Source organism: Sinocyclocheilus anshuiensis, unplaced genomic scaffold (assembly GCF_001515605.1).
Source record: "Sinocyclocheilus anshuiensis isolate Anshui unplaced genomic scaffold, SAMN03320099.WGS_v1.1 scaffold1036, whole genome shotgun sequence".
NCBI classification, from domain to species: Eukaryota; Metazoa; Chordata; class Actinopteri; order Cypriniformes; family Cyprinidae; genus Sinocyclocheilus; species Sinocyclocheilus anshuiensis.
This window is the reverse complement of record NW_015550226.1, coordinates 601,957-627,923: the sequence shown is the minus strand read 5'-3', so window position 1 is coordinate 627,923 and position 25,967 is coordinate 601,957. Positions and strand designations below refer to the sequence as shown.

The window sequence follows — 25,967 nt, the reverse complement described above, 5'->3', positions numbered from 1 at the left end:
CTCGAATTAATTACACAACAAAACGTGTTTAGAGTAATGAATAAAACATTGTCAAAGAGCTAGGCCCTATCACATTTACCATTGTTTTGCGAATTTTCAGCCAGTCCAGTCCAGCCACTTCAATAGGAAGCAACATGAGCGATTTTTACATGGAGGTAACTTCAGCATGTATTTTTTGTCAATGACCAATACTACTTTATAAAAAAAGATAAAGCATTGATGATATTTGTAAAGTAGATAATAATCACTCAGACCCACTGACAGTTTGTTTTCGACTTTTATCTTACATTACAGATGCAATTTACAACATTAATGTGTACAGTGCAATAAAACAATTAATTTTTGGTTAAACCAGCAGTATACACCTCAATAGATAACCACATACACATATTTTGAGACACTGAGTATTGACAGTGAGTATTTTAACATGTTTTACGTGAGGGGTTGTGACCCTTGTGTCAAAAAATGCGACAAAATCATTTGTACTTGCCGGGTGCCACTGAATTCTAAACTGTGTAAAACATTTTGGCTGAACTTCATAGGCAATGTGAAAAGCAGTCAGAATAAAGATCATGCAATTAATTTGGTTTATGTAACACTGAGCACGAGGGGAAAGGTGAAATAAACAAGCCATGTTGACATGATTTTTAGCTTCATAAAAATACTGAACAAGCAAAGGTACAATATTCAATTTCAATGATTTAAACAACAATATCTGTTCAAACATTTCCCTTTGCAATAAAAATAAAATCTATTAAAATTATTTTACATTCTTCAACACTTTCTATGATATCTCCTGAAGCCATTGAAGCCATTAAAAGCTCAAGATAAAACTGCAAAAGCACTGATATCTATGAAACCACTGCAATATCATCTATATCATCTATGAAAGCACGTAACGCAGAGAAACACAATCTATGTTTGTAAGTGCTGAACATCAGCTAGGAGGTCAGTCGATGTCACTGTCACTGCCAGATTCACTTAGCTGAAGATCATTTCCTGAAGGAAAAAAGACAACAACAAAACAATTGACCATATAAAACAGAGTAGGGTGTTCCTTTAACACTAGAACCGCCAGGGGTCGCTGTATACCTAAAAGCGCCAGCGGGTAAAATTTTCCCACGCACATGACAACTGTTTTTGAATGGCTAAAAGAACATATTATTTCACTGCATTATGCTACTGTCTTCACAAAGAAGTGTCTTGAGTCATGAAATGATTATGTCTAGTCATCAACTATATTTTTGTCCTGTTGTTTTATGTTCAAGGCTTTTTTTATGCAGGCTACACTAGTCACTTTTCATAACGGTCAATATTAAGCTAAACAAGCCTGCACTGACAACGAGAATTAGAAGGAAGTAGGCTAAATACATATTTTGGTGGTGTAATAGGCAATTATAATACAATGTCATTAATCAATATTAAGATAACCTATGTTATTTAAATTACTAAAATAGCCTATAGACAATAATGAGCAATAATAGGCCTAATTTACCACATTGCATAGGATGATGCGATGACAAATTCAAGCGCCCAGCTTCACTTAATTAATTATTAATTTGTTTAGCTATATCATTTATAATTTGAATTATACAAGAAGAACACCAATAAAATTCGGGTAATCAAAAAAAAAAAAAAAGGTTTTATTCATTACATCAGATCAGATTTTTTTTCTTCAGGAAACAGGCAGACTAGAATAAATAGCAACACAGAAGCGAACAATAAACGATAGAAATGGCAAAACAAAAATTAAATAATTAATCCAAATTTTGAACCCCCACCATCAGACTCTCCATCGCTCATGGCATTTAGTGCTTCTTATACCTCTTCAGCATTCATAAATCGCCTTCTTTTACTCATTTTGTCTTTATTTATGAAACAGATAACCGCAAATTCAGTGAGTGAAAGGCGTTGCCTAGCAATGTACTACTATGTTAAAACATAAGCAGCACGAAAATGACAGCGCAAACATACAGGCATTATATAGCGGGTAAATTTGACCCACGCTGGCGCTTATAGGTATAAATGCCCCGTTTTTTGATCTGGTTTTATCTAAACAGTTTTTAACAACAGGGGATTGTAAATCACACAATTTTTGTAAAAATCAGTGACTGGGAGACTTGAATGTCTTATTAAAAATCTTTTATGTACGTTTTAAAAACAGCCACGGGTAAAATTTAGTTCTAGTGTTAGTGTTAGGCAGTTCTAGTGTTAAATACAGGCACTTTAATGTCCCAGCCAGTACCGCTCCAGTATTATTAGCTATTATATCAGCGATATTAGCATCCACACCAGCGAACGATATCGTCTGCTGCTTTAAATTCTCGAGCTTGTTATAGCAGGATTGATTCTGATTGGCTGTCAATGTTTTTATCGTTCATCAGCTGAAAAAAAAAATCGTTCTGAAAGTGATTCCAACAATATCGTTTCTCTGTGCCTTTATTGTTATAGCTGTGGACTGCTATTCTTTAATATTGAGAATGATTTTTAGAACTATATCTTTATCGTTATCTTTATCGTTATCGTGCTTGGTGTGAACGGGCCTTTAGGGGCCATTTATGTGACACCATTGTCAACTAAAAATGAAAAACTTTTGATTTGTTTTGGCCGTTCATTTACATGAAAACAGCATTATGAAATGCAAACTTTTGAAAAGGGTTTCAAAGTAGGCCTGGGCGATAAAACGGTATCGATATTTATCGACGGTACACCTTCATCGATAACGATATAAAAATAGTTAGATATACCGCATGATATAGGCACGTGCTATGAGTGAAAACATGAACACATGCTGAATTGAGTGCTGTGCCTGCCTGTGATGAGGAGATCGTGAATAAAAAAATGAATATTAGTCGAATTTAAACTAAACATTTGCATTTGACTGCAAAAATGGTACAATTGAATGTTAGGAGTGCGTCAGGGAGCGTCATCAGTGGTGCGCGAGATGCGGTGATAATGATGTAAGTGACGTTGCATTTGAATGTTTTGTTAGTCTAGCCCACGAGACGCGCCGCTGCTGTGTTATTCGTTCAAAATATTAGAGAAATATAGTAGCTCAATGCGTAGAAAATCTTGATTAGGTTAAAACCGAAACCAAGCCATTCACACAGAACGCATATTCAGCACATTTTTACACGGACAAATATGACTGCTGCACTCGCGTTTCATGCAAGAGATGCAAAGAAAGTCATGTAAAGTTAAAACAGTTTTAACGTTTAGAAAACGCGACGCAAATTTGTGAAGGTTTATTTCATTTCACTGCGTCTCGTATGTTTTTAAATGCAATCTGTGTGATCGGCGATTTGGCTCTTTGTATTAGGCTAAGCAATGCATAAACACATGATGCTGTTTTGTTCATAATTGTTTATGCAGTTTACAAAATTATATTTGATTTATATATGTTAATTTAGACGTTATGCACGCTTTTATAGACAGTTATTTGAATTGACAATTAATGCGCTGCATTATTTTGCCCATTGCGCCCTCCTGTGGCCTCGGGAAACAAGTCAAAAGTTTCCTTAAGACTTATTTAATCTGCATATAACTGAATTTTGTGAAAAATGACATTACACATGCCCACTGTGTGCGCTATCATGAATATGCTGTACATGAAATCCCACCAATCAGAGAGATGCAGCAAGCAAATCAGGTAAAGACAAAATATTTAAATATTTGTACATTTATGCATATTTAGCAATAAGCTTAAAAATATGTTTCTATAGATACAAGATATAATTCTATTGATATATCGTTGATATATTTTTTAGCTATATCGCCCAGCCCTATTTCAAAGTGCAAGTTTTAGAAAACGATAAGGTTACCATCTCTGTGTAAACTACAAAACCACGAATTTGTGAAAACGGTGAGGTCATGCGCATGCGTATGACATGTTCAGTCTATATGCGCATAGTGTTTTTTTTACATTGCAAACTACTGGCCCGGAATGCATAATACAGTGTTTTTAGTAGTTTTCGTAGATCTGTGTGAATGGGGATCATTTTGACAATTTTGTTGTCTGTATGTGAAAAACATTTTAGTACATCGTTGTTATGTAAATGTACCCTAAAACGTAAAAAAGTTGACCACCAAATCTGTCAGTGTTCTATGTCATATCAGATGTCTGTCTTTGTGTTATTCTACTGTGTGTTTTTGTACTGTATCATGCTTTAGTTTTTTTTTTGCTGATGAGAAATACTTGTCTATGGCTGTAGCAGTGAATAAAATGACTGTGAATGCTCTTACGGAGTGTGTTCATCAGCTGATTACTGCCTTGTGATTTGTTCATTCCGTTGGCCATGTTGTTCCTGCTGGGGGAGAGATGAGTTTCCTGTTCTCCGTCACTGCAGGAGCTGTCATCACCACTGCCAGAACAACTGCCAGAGTCTGACGAACTGCTGCTGCTCATCTGCTCAATCACATCCACCTCGGCCCGCAGCTCTGAGACGAGAGCAAACCAGAAAGATTTACCCCAAAAAAAACAGTAATATAATGCTATTTATTTTACAACTAAACCAAACACAGCACAATTGTATTCCTGCTAGGGCACAGGCACACAAATATTTAACCCTGCAAATCAATTTTTGAATTTAAAACATATGTAAAACAATGAAGAGTAAACACAATGAAGTAACATATTTAAAGAAAGGAAAATATATATAGGGTCACAAATCCCTAAAACATATTTATAAGAATTTAAAAGATGGTATCACACTGTTTTTTTGTTTTTTCATTTAAGGAAAAAGTGCCAAACATTGATTATATTAATATTAAATAATATTTTTGTTGGTTAAAAAGCAAAGCTAAAAATGTTATAAAATCTTAAATATCAGTGTCACATGAGACTGAAAATTGCAGATACCCAAAACTTGGTGAGATTGTCCCAAAACGCACATACAATTCATGCATGAATACACACACAGGCCACAGCTGGACGGTAAAGTTCAAAAAAATAATTTAATATTTTTGATAACTCAAAAATGTAATGGGGTAGTAGAATCTAATTTTTTGAATCAAGATAAACTATGTATCCAACTTTAATTCATACTAATACATTACTTACACAGCAACTTTTCAAAACTTTGTATACATGGCCAAATGATTATTTTTTAGTAACAAAGTTCATCAATATTGAGTTTTACAGAATCCAAATATTTGCATTCTTAAATTGAATATGAAATTTTTCTATCAAAAAGCAATGTTTTATCTATTTCTTCAGTTTCCTGTTAAAATTAGCTTTTGTTGTTGTTGCCGTTGTTGTAAGTTTCTTCTTATCATAAAACAAATATGTTTTTCTTCACTGTATGAGGCACAACTATTCTTCTCCTATAATGTGTAAAAGGTTGGTGATGGCTATGACAAAAATTAATTCATGAATCATTCAGTATCCCATCTCGGTCTGGGGGGTCCCCCTCGGTAGAAATCGCGGTCCAGGGCACACAGATCGGACCGAAAGGGCACTTTAGCGTTGGCTATTAAAGGGGCAGGGGCTCAAGCAAGCCCTCTTTTCACTCATGAACGCCTGCAGGATTTTATCAGGTGGTATGCACAGAGGAGGCTTTTTTCATCACAAACAACGCTACAAAATTCAAAAATCAATATATCGTCATGTTGATAATTAAACTCTGTAGCCAGTTATGCAGTTAAGAATTGATTCTTCAGCCCAAACAATCAGAGCAACAGTACAGCAGAACAAATGTAGCCTACTGTTTCAACACTGTCAAAGACATTCAGCACATAGGGGGAAAAACAGGGCTATTTGGTCTCTGGTGTTTTACTGACTTCAGATGATTCGGAGTGAGCGGTCTGAACGAATGCAACTCAATTCCGACCTTTTTGCAAACATTCAGCGAAAAGAAAAAACAGACTCAAAAGAATGATAAATTCACAAATGATTGGAATTGCTGGTTCAGTTGACAGAAATACAGGACATACAGTATCTCACAGAAAAAGATATAATAAAATATTTACAAAAATGTGAGGGGTGTACTCACTTCTGTGAGATACTGTACATAACTGTTTAAATATTCCCACAGAAAACATTTCTCAAGTCATCAGAGCACTCGTGGTATGCACAGATTGTTATGCACATAATATGTTTTCTTGTATTAAACTAGAAAAATTAAAAAAATTGACAACTGAATGTATAACTGCCTATAAGTGTATAATCGCAAGCATGCGGTCTAACCTCGTTTGATGTCATCCAGCTGAGGCTCAGGTGAAGGGTTGTCTTTGGTTGGTGAGGTCTTAGCCCCCACTCCGGGCTTGATAGGGGTGCGGAACTGTGCCGTCAGCTGGTTAGCTCTCACTGACTGCTGCTCTATACGAGCCTGGATCTTACTGCTGCCCTCAGCTCTGACCAACACAAACGCACATCTTCAACATCACACACTGACGACTGACAGTGAAAGTGAAAATACAGCACAATGTGACAATTTTAACCAGTCAGAGCAGGTGTGGAGGAGTTCTGTCTGTTTGCACACACGCTCACATTCACATTAAACTGTATAGCTTGGTGGTCCTCAAACTATGGTCTGCGTAATACTAGTGGTGGCATGTGATGTTAATGGTAATATTTCATGTAGAAAAACTTTTATGTATCTTTTGAATGAATAGGTAATATTGCATGCACTAGCGTTTATAAGCACATACAGCACAGGTTTTGCACGCACGTGTAGAGATTTACCGCTGATTACAGAACCGGCTTTACTGACGAGATGCGCATTAAATATGCAATTTGAAAATGCTAATTCAGGTGCCGCTTTTGGAGCTGTAAAAATAGCAGTTTCCCCAGTAACGGCTTTACACAAAGCAGCACTGCGCTCACAAACGCTGCTTTATCAGGCATTACAAGCAAAATTAAATGAAAATGAGACCAATCGGACCAATCACCGCAGATTACGTCACGCAAAGGAGGGGTTTGGAAAAATGAATCATTGAGCAAATCGTTTGGGAGTCGTTGAGCAAGTAAGGTAAAAATATATGCATATTATAAGACGATGAAGGTGTTTTTTGACCTTGCATGCATGTCAACCTGTTGTTGGGGACTCCCAAAACCCAAAATATGAACCTTTCATTACCCATAATACGGGCACTTTAAAAAAAAAATTATCTATTTTCTATAGGTGAGCTTACAGTATTTAATGTTTTGAACTCAGAAACACTAGATTCAGCACTCAGTTTTAAGCAGCATATGATTAATAAAACCTTTAACCGAAAGGGCCACTTAAAATACTGAGTTTACTAGTTTATCTGAACTACAGGAATACTATTATTAATGAAAACAAAAGAGAGACTAATCAATGCCTTTACGCTTTCAAACAAAAAGACTTGGTGACTAGTTGACACTTCACCTGAAATCTCTTCACAAACAAAAGTTCACAGTTCATTTGGCTGCTCACCTTGTTTTCTTGACTTGTATGCTGCTGCTGAGCTTTTCCAACATAAACTCTCCAGTGTCATGGTTGATGATGAGAACGCAGTCTTTCTGATACGGCCTTTTGTTGCCCTTAAACACTGTCATTGGTGGAGTGGAGCCCTTGAGAGAAATTACAGTAAGTGGTCCATAGAAAGGGTTTCATACATGAATCAGCCACAGATCTAGGGGACAATGACTCTTACTGGTATGTGTGGTAATGTGATGGTAACCTCATCTCCTTTTCCTACTTGTAATTCTCCTTCACAGGATGTATCTATGGATGCTGGTTTAAAATCATCTGTGGAAGAAAGTGAACACACAGTATGGCAATTTATGTTTACTTATAATCAGTGTTGGGGGTAACGCATTACAAGTAACGCGATTACTCTTGACAAACATTTGTGTGTCTTTTTTTATTGTGTGTTGAAATTTCTTCTTCTGCATTCTACAGTACGGACGTAAATTTACTTTCCCTTCAATCTGAGGCTTATTCATTTCACTTCTGGTGTGAAAAGGCTTTTATATTTGGCAAAAATAGAACTTTTTTATTTTAAAAACAAACAAGCAAGCCCTGTCCAGATTTTAAAAGTAACGCAAAAGTAACGTAACGCATTACTTTTCATAAAAAGTAACTACGTACAACACTGCTTATAATAATAAAGCCCATGCATATTTTTTTTACTGCTGGCTGAACAACAAACAACAACAAATTCTGTTCCAACTGTAAGTTATAAACAGTGTTTTCACCCATTTGATTGTATTTATTTATGCATTCATTCGTTCAAGCGTCTAAAGGCGCAGTAAGTACCGCAGTAGAACAAGTCATAATGTTCATATTGTCAATGATTTTTACATCATCCGCACATTTATAACACCAAATCTACGGTCTGGTCTGCAGGACGTATATCATTTTCAGTTTCCAAATATTGGTAAGATTCTTGCCACACCTCTTAGAGGTGTGTTTGTGTGCCACTCAGTTTATTCAATTATGTCATACTTGATGGACTCACATCTGATGGTGTGAAAAGATGATTTTGGCCTCTTCTCAAAACTATCTCCGAGCTTTAACACATGCTCTTCTTTATCCAGAGGCGGATTCGAGCTGCCGTTCATCACTGCGCGTCACATCGAATTCACCAGCCTCACACAAAATAGCAAAGTCTTCGGTGAATATCACATGTAAACAAAGACAAAGAAGTTGTTGCTAAAACACTCTTGACAGATCCAAAACATCCGGGTCACGAAAACAAAAATAACGCCGTTACCAAAGATGTTATGTTATTGTGGCTTTAAAACTCAAACATTTAGTATTTAAAACATAATGCAGAAAATAACAATGCATCAGCTGAGCTATTAATATTCACACATCAAAGTGAGCGAAAGGTCAAAATGACGATCAAATTAATAAATAATAATGACTGAAATAAAGTTATTATGAGGAAAAATCTTTTTTTTTTTCACCCAGTAAGATCGTGTGTTAGCACAACTGCAAGTAAATAATTTGCAAGTTTGTTTTCTTCATAAAAGTAGCGTGATAAAAATAATTAAATTCAGGAAAAAAAAACCGCTTCTGTCGTTTGACTTCCGGTTCAGTGATGTCAGGGGAAAAAAAGGTGATTAATAAATACGTGAGCAAAATAAGATTACCATCTTTTTTAACAATCACTGGTGATATTTAAATAGTATTCCATATTAAAATGCTTCAGCTTTAATCAAATGTAAAAATGTTTATCACATACCCTGTAAGTTAATGGCGTGACACTCGTCCGATTACCGTAAATACACAAAACACCAAGCATCACGTGCTTTGACGTTTCCACATACGTACACTTACACCTTCTTTAAATGAAAAATAAATAAATCACATACTGTATTAATTCATTCAAGTAAAAAACAAAACAAAACACAAAACATATCTGGTTAAGAAAAGCTTAAACAGCAGGATCAAAGCGGTGTTGGTATTTTTCCATGGCTGCGTTATCTTGGTTCATTACGGTAAATAGACGTAAAGTCGTTCCTGTTTGAATATTATTAGTCATGTGTCAGTTTTGTATATGAATGTAGAACACTTCACAACCATGACATCTACACAACCAAGCATCATTCTTTTATTCAGTGGGAAGCGAAAGTCAGGGAAGGACTATGTGACAGATGTAATACAGAAAAGGTGAGATCTCGAGTTTGATGTAACACTGTTGAGTGAATAGATGAAATGCATGAATACATATATGCTCTTCTAAATGACAGACTGACAGCAGAGATGTGCTGCATACTCAGACTGTCTGCACCTCTCAAACAGCAGTATGCTAAGGTACAGTACACATCTGCTGCCTTGCACTGTTTTAAAGCCTGACATGTGAAATAATAGCCAGATTTGTTTAAAGGGAACAGTTACTGAACCTTTAGACAAAATATTAAAACATCTAAAGAAAAAGTTTGCATATGGGTTTTATGTTTTGTATCATTTATGATACATCAGGCTTTAATAGCCCACATAAATCTGCTGATTATCTGTATGTATGTATGTATATAATAATTATTTGTAACATATATATTTTAGTCTTTTTTTTTTGTGGATGTATGAAGTCATTTCCTGTCAAGCTTACAAAGGTGTATCAGAGTAACCAATGGTATAGTTCATCACATTAACAAAAATCATGTTCCACAAAGTCTTTTTTGATTTTGAACAATATATTTATAGTGCGTTTTTTTACCGTAAATTTTACGGATTTTTTTTTACAGTGTGTATAACGTTTTGAACAATATATATTTATCATTATATACATAACAAACATGTTTTGTTAGGGCATGTGCTAGATTTTTTTTTTTTTAATACACACCATGTTTCACTATTTTGATATATAATGCCAATGCAGTTATTTTAATTGTGGCTTAAGTCTCAAAATAATTGCTGGGCCAGTATCCCTAAGCCATTTATTTTAGTAGATTGGTGCATCTCAATCAGCCACAGCTATGGTGTTTGATATAGATATGATACAGGCGATGTTTGCTTTAAAAACTGAATCTTCTTCTCATCTAAACTGCTGTAAATAACCTGTAACCTCTTCATGTTTCCCTCTTATTTTTCGATAGCTGAGGGGTGAGGAGAATAATGTGACCTTGTTTTACACTAGATTTTATTTTAACACAATTTTCACAAATGTTAGTTATTGTTTACATAAAGCATGCCGGTCAGCAAGCTTATTACAGTTTGACACAGGTTACTCATATAATATATAGTATACAGTGGCAAGGAAAGGTATGAGTACACATTAGAAGTGGTTCGTTCTCTGCATTAAATGGTCTTAATGTCATCTGATTTTCAGCAAAGTATAGACAAACATCTGATAATTTTTTTGACCAATTAATGCTGAAAAACAAACTAATTATTATGGGCTCACGTACTTTTTCTTATCACTGTATATACTGTATGTGACCCTGGAGCACAAAACCAGTCATAAGTAGCACGGTTATATTTGTAGCAATAGCAAACAATACAAAATGGGTCAAAATTATCGATTTTTCTTTTATGCCAAAAATCATTAGGATATTAAGTAAAGATGATGTTCCATGAAGATATTTTGTAAATTTCCTACCATAAATACATCAAAACGTAATTTTTGATTAGTAATATGCATTGCTAAGAACTTAATTTGGATAACTTTAAAGGTGATTTTCTCAATAACTCAGATTCCAGATTTTCAAATAGTTGTATCTCAGCCAAATATTGTCCTATTGTCCAGTCAGATGATGTATAAATCTCAATTTCAAAAAATGAACCTTTATGACTGGTTTTGTGGTCCAGGGTCACATATAAATAACACAAAATAATATTAGCCTACTTGTTTCTGGGAAAACATTACTGCACTGCAGAGTTATTGTAGTTAACTAAAATGAAAATCAGAAATGAAAACAATAAAATAAAAACATTTTCATTACTTGATATAAAAAATAAACCTAAACTTGTTTTCTTTCAGCTAGTTGCAACAATTCTCATTATAAAAATAACTATATAGAAAAATAAATATACTAAGGAAAATGAAAAAACTGCAAAAATATAAAAATGAAAACTAATTTAAAATATTAATATAAGAGTATCTCAACGATACTAAAACAATACCACTGGTTCTTGCTGATTGCTCGGCCAATTATAAGCAAGAAGGTCTTTGCTTGGTTGGGTGGATGTAGTTTAAAAGAGGAGTTACAGTAAGAAATGCTTGGTCTCAGAATTAAGAAGAATATCAGTACTGCTATTTTAAGCCAACATTATTTATTAGTTTATTGTGGTAACAGTAACTGTTGTTTTTTTGGAAACACACTGCAAACTTTTGGGAGTGACAAATGCATTTAAACGTTGAGGTGAATTCTCTGAAATATCATTCTGTTTGTGTTCTGAAATGGAAATTGTTGTTGTTCTCTGTGACAACTTTAACAGAAACTGATGTATTTCTGAATATCAGGATCATAGTCTTGACTACGAGCAGCTGTTGGGTTCTGGTCAGTATAAGGAGAGCTATCGTGCTGATATGATCCGCTGGGGTGAGATGAAGAGACAGCAGGACTCCGGCTTCTTCTGTAGGCTGGCCATCAAACATGCCACACAGCCCATCTGGGTATGAGCTCTCTCACCCTCAACAACCTGCAAGCTGGAGTTAAGTCTTAAGATGATCTAAGAATGTGTGAATGAGCAGTGCAGCTTTAGTCAACTGCACATTCTAAAGCAAGCTTGACTCACTATACGAGGACATGAACTTCATCTCCGGAGCTGCTCTCTCACCATTTAATTTGAGAAAAACTATGATAAGATACACAGAGAAAATGTCTTCACTACAACCCTTAAAAATAAAAGAGTGGTATAACTTGAAGAAATTGTGGCTGACATATATCACATACTATCCCTCGCTCAGATAATCAGCGATTGCAGAAGGATGTCAGACGTGCAATGGTTCCATGAAGAGTTTCCTGATAGATGTATCTGTGTCCGGGTGGAGGCTTCTGAGCAGACGAGATCACAGAGGGGCTGGAGATTCGCCACAGGTAAAACTGCTTAAAGGGGTCATATGATGCGATTTCAAGTTTTCCTTCACTGGATAGCTGGCCAATCAGAGCACACCTCGCTTTTCAGAACGATGAGCTTTGTAAAAATTGAAAATCGTTTCAAAAAGGCGGGGCATAGAGGAGAAACAGTAATGTACAGTATGTGGAAAATAATGTGTTTTTTTTAACCTTAAAACGCATAAACACATTTCATTACACCAAATACACAAAATGTTCTTTTTAGCAACATCATATGACCCCTTTAAGAAAAACACATCATAACAGTGTTGTGGGGATTGTGGTAATGACGTGATCATGTCCTTATGTACCTGTCCAGGTATAGACGACGCCGAGTCCGAGTGTGGTTTGGATGAGGCTGTGAAGTTTGACTATATCATTAGGAATGATGGAGCTGATGACGTTCTGGAGAAACAGCTGGAGGATCTACTGTCTTTGATCAAGTCACGGGAGGAGGAATCAAACACACTACATAACATTAAACCGGAAAAATAAAAGCTGCTTTTTGCCATCAGTTCGTGTATCCTGCTCACAGGAGAACATGCAAACTCTTCTGTATTTTAATGAATGGTTCTCGTCATAATTTACTCACCCTCTTGGCATTCCAAAAAGTGTCTTATTTTCTTTTTGTAACAAAAAGGATCATTCTTTGCCTTGATTTTATATACATATATATAATTTTGTATATACTTTTATTTTGATGGATGATTATTAAAAAGTACTATTATGTTGTTCGGTACGTTCTGTGTACAATATTAATGTATTTAATTATACAAATGACAAATTCCATTATCATCCTTGAATCGCTGAGGGGTGAAAGAACTGTGACTGTTCTTGTCAAAAACACATAAAAGTAGTCCATATGGTTTGTGTGTGTTATTTCAAATCATCTGAAATCGTACGATATCTCTGATCATTAATTTTTTTAATTCCTTATTTCCCAAAACTGGGACAGGGTACATTAACGTGCTTTGTTTGAATATGTGCAAGGGCAAATTAGAGTTGAGCTATAATTCAGAGTGAAAGTTCTTTAAGGCTTTCACCTAAATGTTAAAAAAGAAATACATTAGAAATATCAGGATAGGGATGCACAAATAGTGTATAAAATTTGACAATTGCGAAAGTGACTAACATTTAACACACACTACACAACTTTTAAAGTTGTCAGATTTAGGTTTTTTCACACTACACAACTGTCTTTGCCGATGCCTAAGATATGTTTAGGTAGACCTGTCAGCAATGACAGTTCTAGTTTAGTTTATTTGTTTACAGGGGCAATGCACATTAATAAACATGACTGTAAATGTGCCAGAATTAGCCAAAAAGGCTATTTTCCATCTGTAGACCCTTGACAGAATGTTAAAAAGTCACCCTAAAAACAAAAACAGCATCTTACACACATATACACATCTACAAAGAAAAGGGAATAAAAAGTAAAATACTGAAAAAATACAGATACATGAATGCACAATAAAAATCACTACTAAAATACAAATATAAGTAGTTATCTAGACAAAATAAAATATAAGGAAAAGGAGAGAGAGAGAGAGAGAGAGAGAGAGAGAGAGATGGTGACAGGAGAAAGCAACATAGCCAAGAGCAATCAGTACAAAGAAGTCTACTGTCAAGAATACAGTACTAATGTTGACAGTGCTGAGTTGTCAGTAACCATTTTTTTTAAATGAAACTGAAAAGAACCATAAGTATAGTCTTCTAAAATTGTTGATGGGGTGGAGTTCCATTCCCTTGCAGCTTTGACTGAGAGTACAGACTGACTAAATTTACATATTTTGAGAGGAATAATACAGTCCCCTCTTTCCCACCCCTTGTAGACCGGTGAGCAGTTGTTCTAATATTCACAAACTGTTTTAATGGTGAAGTCAGGCTATGTATAGTCTTAAACAGTAGACAAATATGTACATATTTGATCAGGTTATCCCAGCTTAGCAAATTATATTTTTTTTAGTATTGAGCAATGATGAAACTGAACTGAAAGAGTTTTTAGTGATTGTTTATACAAAGACTCCAGTGGTTTCAGAGTAGTTATACTAGCTTGCGACCAAGTTGTTAAACAATAAGTGATATGAGAAATAATCATGGAATGCACATACATCAAAGCGGCCTCAGACAACATATAATCACGAATAAATCTAAAATCTGACAGACTAAATCTGACCCGGGTACAGACATTTTTAACCTGAGCCTTAAATGAAAGTCTGGAATCAATCAGAACGCCGAGGTACTTATATTCAGATACAACTTGCAGTCTTTCCCCTGATGCAAAAACATCTGGCACTACACTTGAACTATTAGTTTTGGTGAAGAACATACACACAGTTTTAGAGATGTTCAACTGTAAACAGCATTGTTTTAGCCAAGCTGTGACATGAACCAAGGATTCTGTAAATTCATTTGCAACTTGTGACACACTGCTTCCTGTATATAGATAACAGTGTCATCCGCATACATTTGGATGTTAGTGTTAGGACAGAGGGATGGAAAATCATTGATGTACAATGTGAAAAGCAAAGGACCCAGAATAGATCCTTGTGGAACACCAGTGGATATACTTAGGGGGGCTGACTTATAATTCTGTATACTAGCATACTGTGTGCGACCTGACAAGTATAATTCAATCCATTTTAAAGTATCTGGAGAAAAATTAAAACCTAATAATTTAGACATAATAATTCTGTGGTTTACAGTGTCAAAAGCCTTCCTGAGGTCAAGAAACACCACCCCCAACAACCCCTCCTTTGTCTAATAGAGACTTAACTTTTTCAGTGAAGTAACAGTTTGCCATCTCAGTTGAATAGTTTGCTCTGAAGCCAAACTGCATTGGATGTAAATCAAAATAACTATTATTCAAATAATTAGTGATTTGTGCAGCCATCAATTTCTCTGCAACCTTTGAGACTATTATAGGTACAATACTAATAGGTCTGTAATTACTAGCAGAGTGAGGATCACCACTTTTGAATATAGGCACAATAACAGATGAATTCCAAGCACATGGGAACATCCCCTGAGAAACTGAAAGGTTGATATGTTAGTGATAGGATTAACTAGTGACTCACTAAGCTCTTTATGCATTACTACATCCATACCAAATATATCCTTTGCTCTAGATGGTTTAAGAGATGTAATTGTTCTTCTGACATCTAATTCAGAGACTGCCCTTAAAGTAAGGGCTTGTTCCACTGTATTAACCAGACAAATGTCTGTATACTTAGGAGAGAAACATTGTGCAATTGTGACTACCGAGTCAACAAAGTAATAATTAAGTGCTTCGGCCACATCAGATGGATTATTAGTCAGCTTCCCATTTACCATCAATTCAATTGATGTCCTATCTTTTCTTTTATCTCTTTTTAAATAGTTCAACTGTATACATTTGTATACAATGTCATTTTAATGACACTGGGGAAAGAGAGAACCCGGGGAACTTTAAGGGGAAGTCGTGGCCTAATGGTTAGAGAGTCAGACTCGTAACCCAAAAGGTTGCGAGTTCGAGTCTCAAGTGTGGCAGGAATTGTAGGTGGGGGGAGTGAATGTACAGCGCTCTCTTCCACCTTCAATACCACGACTGAGGTGCCCTTGAGCAAGGCACCGAACCCCCAACTGCTCCTCGGGTGCCGCAGCATAAATGGCTGCCCACTGCTCCGGGTGTGTTCACGGTGTATGTGTGTTCACTGCTGTGTGTGTGCACTTTGTCTGCGTTAAACGCAGAGCACTAATTCCTAGTATGGGTAACCATACTTGGCCACACGTCACATCACACTTTAATCACATTACAGAAATCATATCTTTATTCAACTAAAATGGATTGTCCTATTTGCCTTTACTTACCTGGATTAACGTCCACAACGAGAAATTGAAACCGCCAGACTTGAAAGTTCTTTTTTTTTTAAATCCTTCCCCAAATACTCTCACCGGGTTTTCTCATCTACATTTTTAAAATGAAGCATTTGGCATGTCAAACAAACAAGCCTAGATCAAATCCAGAAATCCAAACATATACTGAATGAAATAACTGTCGTTCTGTCTTGTTTAGTACTTTGTGGGTTGAAGTGTGAGATGGCAGAACATTTGTGCTTCATTGACTGGAAAATGTTCAGATGTTAATGTGTTGTGTAGTTAAAGAAATACAGTAAAGCAGTTATCAATGCATTTATATAGATGACAAATTACATGATTACAGCCATATATTTAAACACACAGTACAATGAAAACTGAATAAAAAATGCAATATATAAACAATGATTTAACAGCTATGTTTAAAGGGCGCTGTTCTTCCTCTTACATTCAAACATTTATACATAGACAATATCAACAGTGTGCCATTAAACAAAGCTTTAGTGTGATTTCAAGTGGCCAGAAAAGAATTTACAATCTTTTTCCACTTCATTCCATTATTAATATCAATATTAATAACTTTTTTTTTTATCAGTACAAGAGAAAACCTCCACTGTTCATAACATTTATTATCATTTATAAGAGGCAAACTGTAGTTATAACTGCATTCAAAGTCTTTTTTAAGCTGCTGCCAAATGAGCAGGGCATTCAATGTGCTACATTTCATACATTTCATCTTTACCATAATATCACTTATTTTCAGCAGAAGAAAATCATGTCCATTGACACATCCTTCCAATAATATAACATGGGACAATACAGCTAAAATTGACAATCGATATATTAAAACTGGAAGTCAGCACGAGAACAGAATATCTTCTAATGTTTCCTTCAGTTCCAACTCAGTATTTAGTCCTTTCATTAAAAAAATACACCATTAACCATTTAAATAACAACTGTAAAATAATGTAGACAATGTTTACAAAAACATTGAAAATCTTGATAAAAAGACTTAATTGTTCTATACTATGTTTAATATAAAATGCAATAACATTATTCTACAGAGTAAAGGCCTGTTCACACCAACACAAATTTGGTCAAATGTTTGCATTTTGTCTGTTCAAACCAATATGTAAAAAAGGCAGGGCTGAACCAAAACGCTAAATCACTCTCTGAGAGAAGGAGGCGCTTATAGAAAAAGCAGAATTACCCTGGTTACTCCAGTACACAAAGTGTTGTGTCGTTTGAGACAGCCGATTTTTACAGTGAAGAAAGGAAATCAAAACAGTATTTACAAGTTTTCAAACAGCCCTCACTATGGTGTTTATCAAGCAACACCAAATACAAGACAATACAGAGACAGAGAAAAGATTCAGACGTCTCCCTCTGCTATTCACTGTTGTTTAGCAAAATAGTCTGTTCATGAGCACCACCAGCGTTATGTGCAGTTAGACAGAAAAGAGAATTACATTCCCTATTCATAAAAAAATAAATATCTGTCACATTGCCAGCATGTAAATGTTAGTGTCAGATGCATTAAAGGGTTAGTTCACCCAAAAATGCCTTTGTTCACCCCCCGGAGCCGTGTGAGACACTTTTTTTTATGGATGGACGCATTTTATTTAACTGCTTTTGGACGGATGCATGCAACACCTGCTGAGTGCCATTAAACAGCTTGAAAGATCAAAGACAATTTTTTATAAAACTTTGACTGGATTCGTCTGAAAGAAGAAAGTCATATGCACCTAGGATGCCTTGAGGGTGAGTAATTTATGGGCTAATTTTAATTTTTGAGTGAACTAACCCTTTAACAGCAGTTAATTGAAATTAAATAAACCACACCTGATTTTTCCATATTTGGCGTGGTGTGAACAGGCCTTGAGTCATAGCTGACTGCTGAGGTGAGTTTCTAGAGTTTTGGAGGAGGTTAAGGCTACGTTTACATGACAACGATGTAGTCAAAAACGGAAAAGAGTTTCCCTTGCGTTTTTAAAAAGTTTTACGTATGCACGAAAACGTTTCAAATCGATTCGCGCTGACACATATCCGCGAAACGGCCAAAAACGCTGTATTACGTATGCCAGGCCAGTAGTTGGCGCTGTCACCTTGTTAGTAAACAGTACCTGTAGGGAAGTGACGATTATATGTTGTATATGATGCGTCTCCGCTGTTGGTTGTAATATTGGTGAAGTAAATCCACACTTTGCTGAAGAAGCGTTAGCAAACTCTTGAGCAGCAACAACAGTACAATGTACTCCGCCATTGTTGTGTATGTTTGTTTGCGCTTGCCTTTAAAATTGACACGTACTGCGCATGTCTACATACCTAACACGTACTACAAAAAAAATTAATAACACATACTACGCACGCACATGACGTCACCATTTTCAAAGATTCCCGTATTGGGTGTTTAGACGGAAACGATAACGGTGGCATTTTCACTTGCACTTTAAAACCCGTTTTCAAAAATATGTGTTTTTAGTCCCCAAAACGCCGTTGTCGTGTAAACGAACAGGCAAAACGCATAAAAAGTTTCCCGTTTTTGGCTAAAAAACATTGTCGTGTAAACAGCCCCTAAGGTAGGATCTTCCAGTTGAGCCGATGTTAACTGTGAGCTTCAGTCCCACACTCACTCTCCTCTGGAATATCCTGCAGATCTGAAAACCAGACAAAGCAGAGTGTGTTTATGAGGTCTGATTCTATATGCAATATGATGGAGACCAGAGAACAAATTGATGGTTAAATATTAGGATAAATCTTATTAAAACATTTTGTTCAATGTGATCAAATTAATCATTTTTTTTAGGTTTATAATTCTCATTTTCTATATTTCTATCCAAAGTTGTGAATTAAGCATGAGCAAAAATGTGGAATATCACATAAAACATTAGCCTATAAACAATGTTTCCATCCCGTTTGTTCAAGGGAACCAATTATTTACTTACTGGGAAACTGGCACAAAGTATCATAAAATTATAAAAAAAAACAATATGTAGATGAGTTTATTTTTTTATCAGAACAGATTTATAAAAATGTATCAATGGATTCTCTGCAGAGAATGGGTGCCGTCAGAATGAGAGTCCAAACAGCTGATAAAAACATCACAGTAATCCACACGACTAGTCCAGTCCTTCAGGTAACATCTTGTAATGTGAAAATTAGTTGTTTGTAAGAAACAAATCATTAAGGTATCTCAACTGTAAAACCGTCACTTGTGGAGTCTATAATCCATAATAATGATTATTTCAGTGAAAATGTCCTTGATTTGAGCCCTTTGCATATTTCTCACCTGATTCAGACAAGATTACTTTTTCACTGGAGAAATCAACATTATGGATTAAGGACTGTAAGCAACAGCTTTGAAGCTAAAAACACTAATGATTGATTTGTTTATTACAAACATGCTGCTTTTCATTGCACAAGATGTTAATTGATGGACTTGAGTCAGGTGAATTACTTGTGGATTATTGTGTCTCAATCAGCAGTTTGAACTCTCATTCTGACAACTACGGACATGGTGGTGGAAAAAATTTACAGTGGGAGGAAAAATGTTTTTAATTTTTTTTGCACTCTCACAAAACTTTTGCGTTCTCTCGCAAAGATATTTGCGTTCCCTCGCAAAACCAGTTGAGTTCGGACAAACACTTCCTGTTTACTTTACAGCTTGCAGTGGTTCATAGCTCCATATGTCTACAATGGAGCTGTTCATAGAGTTTTCTTTTGAACATGGAATCAAGTATAAAGAAATACAGTCAGCGTTTAGTTCAAGGCACGGTTTTGGGACATTCTAAAACGCTCAATGTGGCTTAATGTTTTAAAACAGTGACATTGGAGGACCAAATTCAATAATAATAAATATTGATAACATTATTTCGGCTAATATTAAAAACCTTATTAATAATATTACTATGAATAAAGCAGAATAGCCCAGAACACGCTGTGCGTTAAGCTTCCTCTCCCTCATAGAAAACGCTTAAGGTAGGATAATCAACGAGGACGTGTTACCAAATTTGTTTACAGTTTATATTACGCACAGAAAAGCAAATGAGCCCAGAACAGAGTGCCCGTATTCCGCAGTTTCATGCTTTTCACCCCCGTAGACAAAACATTATAAAAAAAAAACTCTTGGCACATTGCTTTTCTGTACATAGCTTTTTATCACTGTCTTTTTATATTAAAGTTAAGCGTGCTTTTCTATGGGGGACAAAAATGCTTAAGTTTTGCGAGGGAATGCCAATATCTTTGCGAGAGAACACAAAAGTTTTGCAAGGGAACACAAAAGTTTTGCGAGAGACCATTGCTGGTAAACCACATAATCTATTTACGAGGTAATTATTACCTTTTAACTCACAAACGCCATGCAATTCTACTATTAACCCCTTAGGGGTGCACAAATGCCAGTTTGAAAAATACTGGCTTGAGGCAAAGTCGAGTTATAAAATTTAAAATAAAAATAAAATTTACTCAGTCAATATTTTTCGATCATATTTTATGCACGTTTTCTTATCAAATGAAAAAAAAATATCCACCTCTTGATATCTCAAAAATTTGCATTAAAATATGCAGATGGAAATTTAGCCATTGATAAGTTTTAATAGTATCACTTTCATTAAAGGCACAATATGTAAGATTTTTTTATTAAAATATCCAAAAACTACTAGAACAGTGTTATATATTTTGCTGACTTGTGTACTTACATTATCCCAAATGTTTCGAAGAATGTTTAAATCCAGAGAAATAAGCGATTTTAACTAGTGACACGGACCGTGTCCATAGTGTCATTGTGTCGCCTGCCAATGATGTCATAACCCCTCGATTTCCGGTTTTGTTTTGTAGGAAACACCAAAGACGCTTTAATATATTATGCGTTTTATTAGACCGGTGACGACCGCACAGAGTAGCATTATAACAGAACGTTCAAATGTATCTAGTATGATAAAACAGCGCTGCTTTACCCCACATACGCACGACCGGAAGGAGCGGAAGCGGTCGACTGTGGCATAATAAAAGTTCCGCTGCTTTCGAGCCGTGTGTCGCGCTCGTTCAGCGGCTTCGTTTCGCTTCGACGGCTTTCAGCCTCACCCTGCTTCATTCTACTACATTAATAAATCATTAGCTCATCCATGAACATGATTTCTGCCCGAGTCCCGTCGGATTGCGTCGGCTGTGGGGATGAAGACGACAACTCCCATGATTCCACACTCAGTCACGGCGTCATGAAACTACGCCTTATTTTTTGTTTGTTTTGAATACGCGCCCTCTAGCGGCGAAAACGTACATATTGTGCCTTTAACAAAACACCTGCACTTATCTCCACTACAAAGACAAGGACAAGAACCAAGAAAGAGAGGCAAGACATTACATGCTCCCAGAGTAATAAATAGTAAGATAGTGTGCAGGGGAGAAAAGGGAAAGGAATGCTGCACAACTGAGAACTGTTTTAAGAGGACTCACCTCTGGGGCTGTCAGCTCGAGGAAATATCGCCATCTTGTCATCCGCTTGCATGCCATCCACCTGAACTGCTGTTTCCTGTGAGATCAACGTGTCACGTGTGTCCATTGTGTCTTTAAGCCGCAGCTCTTGGAGTTGTTTTTCAAGCTGAATTGGTGCTCTATCGCCTGTCTTGTCCTGGGTGGCCCGTAATCGGATCACTTCTCCTTCCAGCAGGTTGTATTTGCTCTGTAGCTCTGCCAGATCTCCTTGAGTACCCTCAGGACCACCTGCCTCGAGCACTGCTGCTGTAGTGGGACACAAGTCCTTCTGCATGTACACCTCCAGGATTGAGTCCTGCTTGATCACTGCAGCCTACAGACACAGCAACAACGAGTCACTTAACACATGCTTGTCTGAAATCTCACCATTTAGCACACCTCTCTGTCTAAATCTCACCTGTAGTGCATGAAGCTGAGTGCTGAGGTTCACAAGTCTTTGGCACACCTCCTACAACACAAATAGTTCAGACAGTTATCTTAGTTTTTGTCTTCAATATTATTTTTTTAAAGATTCCTTAAAGTGTACCTCATTCAGCATCTTGTCCTGCAGCTGGTTCCCGTTCCTGTCCTGTGAAATGTAATAATAAATAATAATAATAATGAATCCTCAATCCAATATGTATTGTAATGTCAGCAGAGGAACATTTTTATGTAAAATATCAGACCTTTACCTTGTTCAATGGACTGTTTATTTCATGGGTTCCGTTAACTGATATCGTTCCTTTATCTATTTCAAGGAAAGAAATACGAGAGATAAGGAGGAAACGTTGGGAGTTTTATTTCATAGCTTTATTATCTTCAATCCCTTTTGAAAATACCACAATGTCATGGGGACAATATAATACAATATAAGCAAAATAAGCTTAAATTCATGTATACGTGTATATGACAAACTACAATGCCCAGTTAATACTGTCTTTTACTGTCACGAATGTGACATATATTTATAACAAATTTTAAAGTTAGGTGGGATTAATCAGGATTAATTACAGAAACCCCAACAATAAATTAGTTACTTCTTTTTAATAAATCATCAGTCCTAATACATATATGTGACCCTGGAGCACAAAAGCAGTCTTAAGTCACTGGGGCATTATTCGTAGCAATAGCCAAAAATACATTGTATGGGTCAAAATTATTGATTTTTTTTTATGTCAAAAATCATTAGGATATTAAGCAAAGATCATGTTCCATAAAGATATTTTGTAAATTTCCAACTGTAAATATATTCAAACTGAATTTTTGATTAGTAATATGCATTGCTAACAACTTTAAAGGCGATTTTCTTAATATTTAGATTTTTTTGCACCCTCAGATTCCAGATTTTCAAATAGTTGTATCTCGGGCAAATATTGTCCTATCCTAACAAACCATACATCAATGGAAAGCTTATTTATTCAGCTTTCAGACGATGTATAAATCTGCATTTCAAAATTGGCCCTTATGACTGGTTTTGTGGTCCAGGGTCACATATGCATTATTTCCCAGTAGAAATTATCTGAATATTCTTAAAACATGATATATTTACTATTTACTTTAAGCAACAGTATATAAAATTTGGGTAGCACTTTATTTTACAGTCCTGTTCCTCATGTACATTCTATGTACTTATTATAGTAATTACAATAACTAGGTAATAACTAGGTACTTACCCCATGTAGTTACCTTATATTACCAGTACTTTCTTAGGTAAGTACACTGTAAGTACACATACTGTAAAATATGGCAAATAGTTGTTGCTTTTTTCCCTAGTTTTAATTTTACTACATTTTGTTAGACGTATCCTTAAAAACTAATTGCCACTGGTATAAGAACAATAAATGTAACAGAATGAAACGAGTCTCTGGAACTACTCTTAATATCTTAAGAGTTTTATTTACCTTGTTTCAATAATGCTGTAATGTTAGTATCTGTATATTTTTATATACTTTTAATTTATTATATTTTTAATATTAATTATTTTGTTGTATTTTGTAACGTTAATATTTTACTGTAAAAACAAGACCAAAATACAGATTAAGAAACAGTGTACTTTAGATAATTAACATGTAGATAATTAAAAATAAAGATATTTTAACATAGATCACAATGTATGCCAATGACAAATATGGTACCTGTTGTTTTAGAGGTGAATTGTACCTCTGTCGATTCACCGTTCAATCTGCAGGACTGTGAACTCTCAATGCAGGAACCCAACAGCACTTCACTCAGTCTGTCCACTGAATTGTGAAATAAATAAGAAAGCAGTGTTAATGTCCTTCATTAGCTGTATTCTCTATAATGCTGTACACTCCTCTGCCTACCCTCAACAATGGCGTCATTCAGTAGCTTTTCCGCCGGGGGAGCGTAGGGCGTATCTGCTCGGAATATATTTCTGGAGTTTGTGGGAACGTTAACATTCTGACCTCCGGTGGCCTCGGCCAAATCAGAGAACAATGTCACACGCTCCTGTAACAGCTCCAAAACTTCACGATCCTTCTGCTGGATATCAGCTAGAGAGAGAAAGATACGAAACAAAAATGAAAAGAAAAAAAAAACACTGAGCAAAGCTAAGGTGGTTTGACAACAGATTTTGATACAAACCTCTGAGTCGTCGTAGCAAAGCTTTGTCCTCAGTTTCAATCAGAGGGAAATCATCTCTTGATGGACAGCTGCATAAGAGAAATACAGAGATGAAGTGATGAAGTGTTTGGTGTTGCTTGTGTGGAGATATTTTAGCGGTGCATTGAGATGTTGGGGCAAAGACTTGTGAATTGACTCTGACTTGCTCACTGTCTGCTGAATGAGTTTCATCCAAGTGTTTCTGTCGTCTTTGGAGGCGGCGTGCAGCTCGTACATCTCTGGAGGTGTGGAGTGACTGATGAGGAACATTCCTCGCTCCTGATTGGCTATATCTCTCACAATCAAATTCTGAAGGCACAGTACTGCCGGTTTGTCCTGTGAAAAGAGAAAGATATGCACTGAAAAAACTGAGTTCATAGTAGTTCATAAAAAAATATGATGCATATTTTAAAAACATATCACATCGAACATTAAGGTCTTTCAAAGTTGGAGTAAGTAAACTAAATTAAACATTGACTATAACCCCCCCCCCCCCCGAAAAGACGTATTTTTGATTAATATTCAATCAAAATGAAAGGTTTGAAGTAAGCCATAAAAATAATTTGAGGCTGAAACAAATTGAAGTATTTTTACTTGGCCCAAAGTAGGGCTGGGCGATATGGCCAAAAATATTATCACAATAAAAATGTTCATATTAGTCGATATTGATAATCATAACAATAAATTTCAAATCTTTATCTTTAATCTTTAAGTTTAAAGGCTGATTTTTGCTCCCAAGTGAAAGTTGTAGAAACCAGACCATTAAGTGTGGTTTTAAACTACTCTTTATGGTCAGAACATGACAAATACTTTATACCTTTTTGAATTATTTACACATTTCAAGTCATTTTTCCTTAACAAAATAAACATCTCAACATAAAAAATTATTTATTCGTTTCTGCATTGATATTGTTTCAAATCATGAAACAGGTGTGTGTTGTCTGACATCAATGATCTACCTGTCAGGGTTCTGTCACTTCGGTCTAGTGTAATTCATGGTTTTGTGACAGAGCCCTGACACTCCCGTCATGTCATTGTTTTCATGTAAGCGTGCGGCTTCGAGAGTGCTCGAGCCGTGCGCTCTCGTCTGCGTGTACTGTTTCATGTTGGAGCGTGGTGTTCGGATCCCGGCACTCAGGTCTTGAGTTTCGGTTTCGTTTCGGGGTCCGGACACTCGCGCTCCATGTTCTGTCTGTTGTGGGAGCGTGCGAGTTCGCTCGGCCGTGAGCTCTTCTGTCCACGTGTTTTGTGTAGCACGCGGTTTATGTTCAGCCGCGTGCTTTTCTTGTTGTCTTGTGTGAACACGCGGCTTATGAGTTTTCTCATTAGCTGCGTGTTCGTGTCTTTTTGTTCAAGCACATGGCTTGTGATTTTGTTTGGCTGGCCATGTGCTTGTGTTTTGTTTTGTGTGAGCACATGGCTTTTGTCTTTGTTTCCTGTGTGCCATGTGCTCTCATGTCAATTGTCTTGACCCCACCCATCTTGTTACCTGATTATTGGTTAATTTGCCCCACATGTGTTCCCTCGTTACCCTCCTCATTTGCTCTCC

The 25,967-nt window shown here is 36.1% G+C and overlaps 3 protein-coding genes across 4 annotated transcripts in view; 1 reads left to right on the top strand and 2 right to left on the bottom strand.

The window, feature by feature from the left end:
- Positions 1-884: 884 nt before the first annotated feature.
- LOC107661024 (ELL-associated factor 1-like) lies at positions 885-8,968 on the bottom strand. Of its 2 annotated transcripts, XM_016450469.1 has the most exons (7): positions 8,876-8,968; positions 8,425-8,575; positions 7,618-7,712; positions 7,398-7,534; positions 6,185-6,351; positions 4,243-4,437; positions 885-999 (listed from the first exon to the last, which is right to left on the bottom strand). In XM_016450469.1, the coding sequence occupies exons 2-7, from the start codon at positions 8,525-8,527 to the stop codon at positions 950-952; spliced, it is 747 nt and encodes a 248-aa protein (XP_016305955.1). In that variant the 5' UTR covers positions 8,528-8,575; positions 8,876-8,968; the 3' UTR covers positions 885-949. The 2 variants fall into 2 exon arrangements, with proteins under 2 accessions (XP_016305955.1, XP_016305954.1); XM_016450468.1 differs by lacking the exon at positions 8,876-8,968 and having other exon boundaries at positions 8,425-8,661.
- Positions 8,969-9,457: 489 nt separating this feature from the next.
- Positions 9,458-13,335, top strand: LOC107661023 (phosphomevalonate kinase-like). The gene is made up of 5 exons (XM_016450467.1): positions 9,458-9,581; positions 9,662-9,725; positions 11,875-12,027; positions 12,322-12,451; positions 12,789-13,335. Exons 1-5 carry the CDS (start codon positions 9,469-9,471, stop codon positions 12,962-12,964), a joined length of 636 nt encoding a protein of 211 aa, XP_016305953.1. The 5' UTR covers positions 9,458-9,468; the 3' UTR covers positions 12,965-13,335.
- Positions 13,336-18,806: 5,471 nt separating this feature from the next.
- LOC107661002 (rho guanine nucleotide exchange factor 2-like) overlaps positions 18,807-25,967 on the bottom strand; it is a 70,689-nt gene continuing 63,528 nt past the window's right edge. Inside the window, exons 13-21 of the mRNA XM_016450442.1 lie at positions 24,582-24,754; positions 24,401-24,468; positions 24,121-24,309; positions 23,932-24,036; positions 22,489-22,544; positions 22,344-22,385; positions 22,215-22,265; positions 21,779-22,130; positions 18,807-18,981 (exon numbers count right to left, since the gene is read on the bottom strand). Of these exons, the coding sequence (XP_016305928.1) occupies positions 18,929-18,981; positions 21,779-22,130; positions 22,215-22,265; positions 22,344-22,385; positions 22,489-22,544; positions 23,932-24,036; positions 24,121-24,309; positions 24,401-24,468; positions 24,582-24,754 (1,089 nt within the window). The 3' untranslated portion in view covers positions 18,807-18,928. The remainder of the gene's footprint in view (positions 18,982-21,778; positions 22,131-22,214; positions 22,266-22,343; positions 22,386-22,488; positions 22,545-23,931; positions 24,037-24,120; positions 24,310-24,400; positions 24,469-24,581; positions 24,755-25,967) is intronic.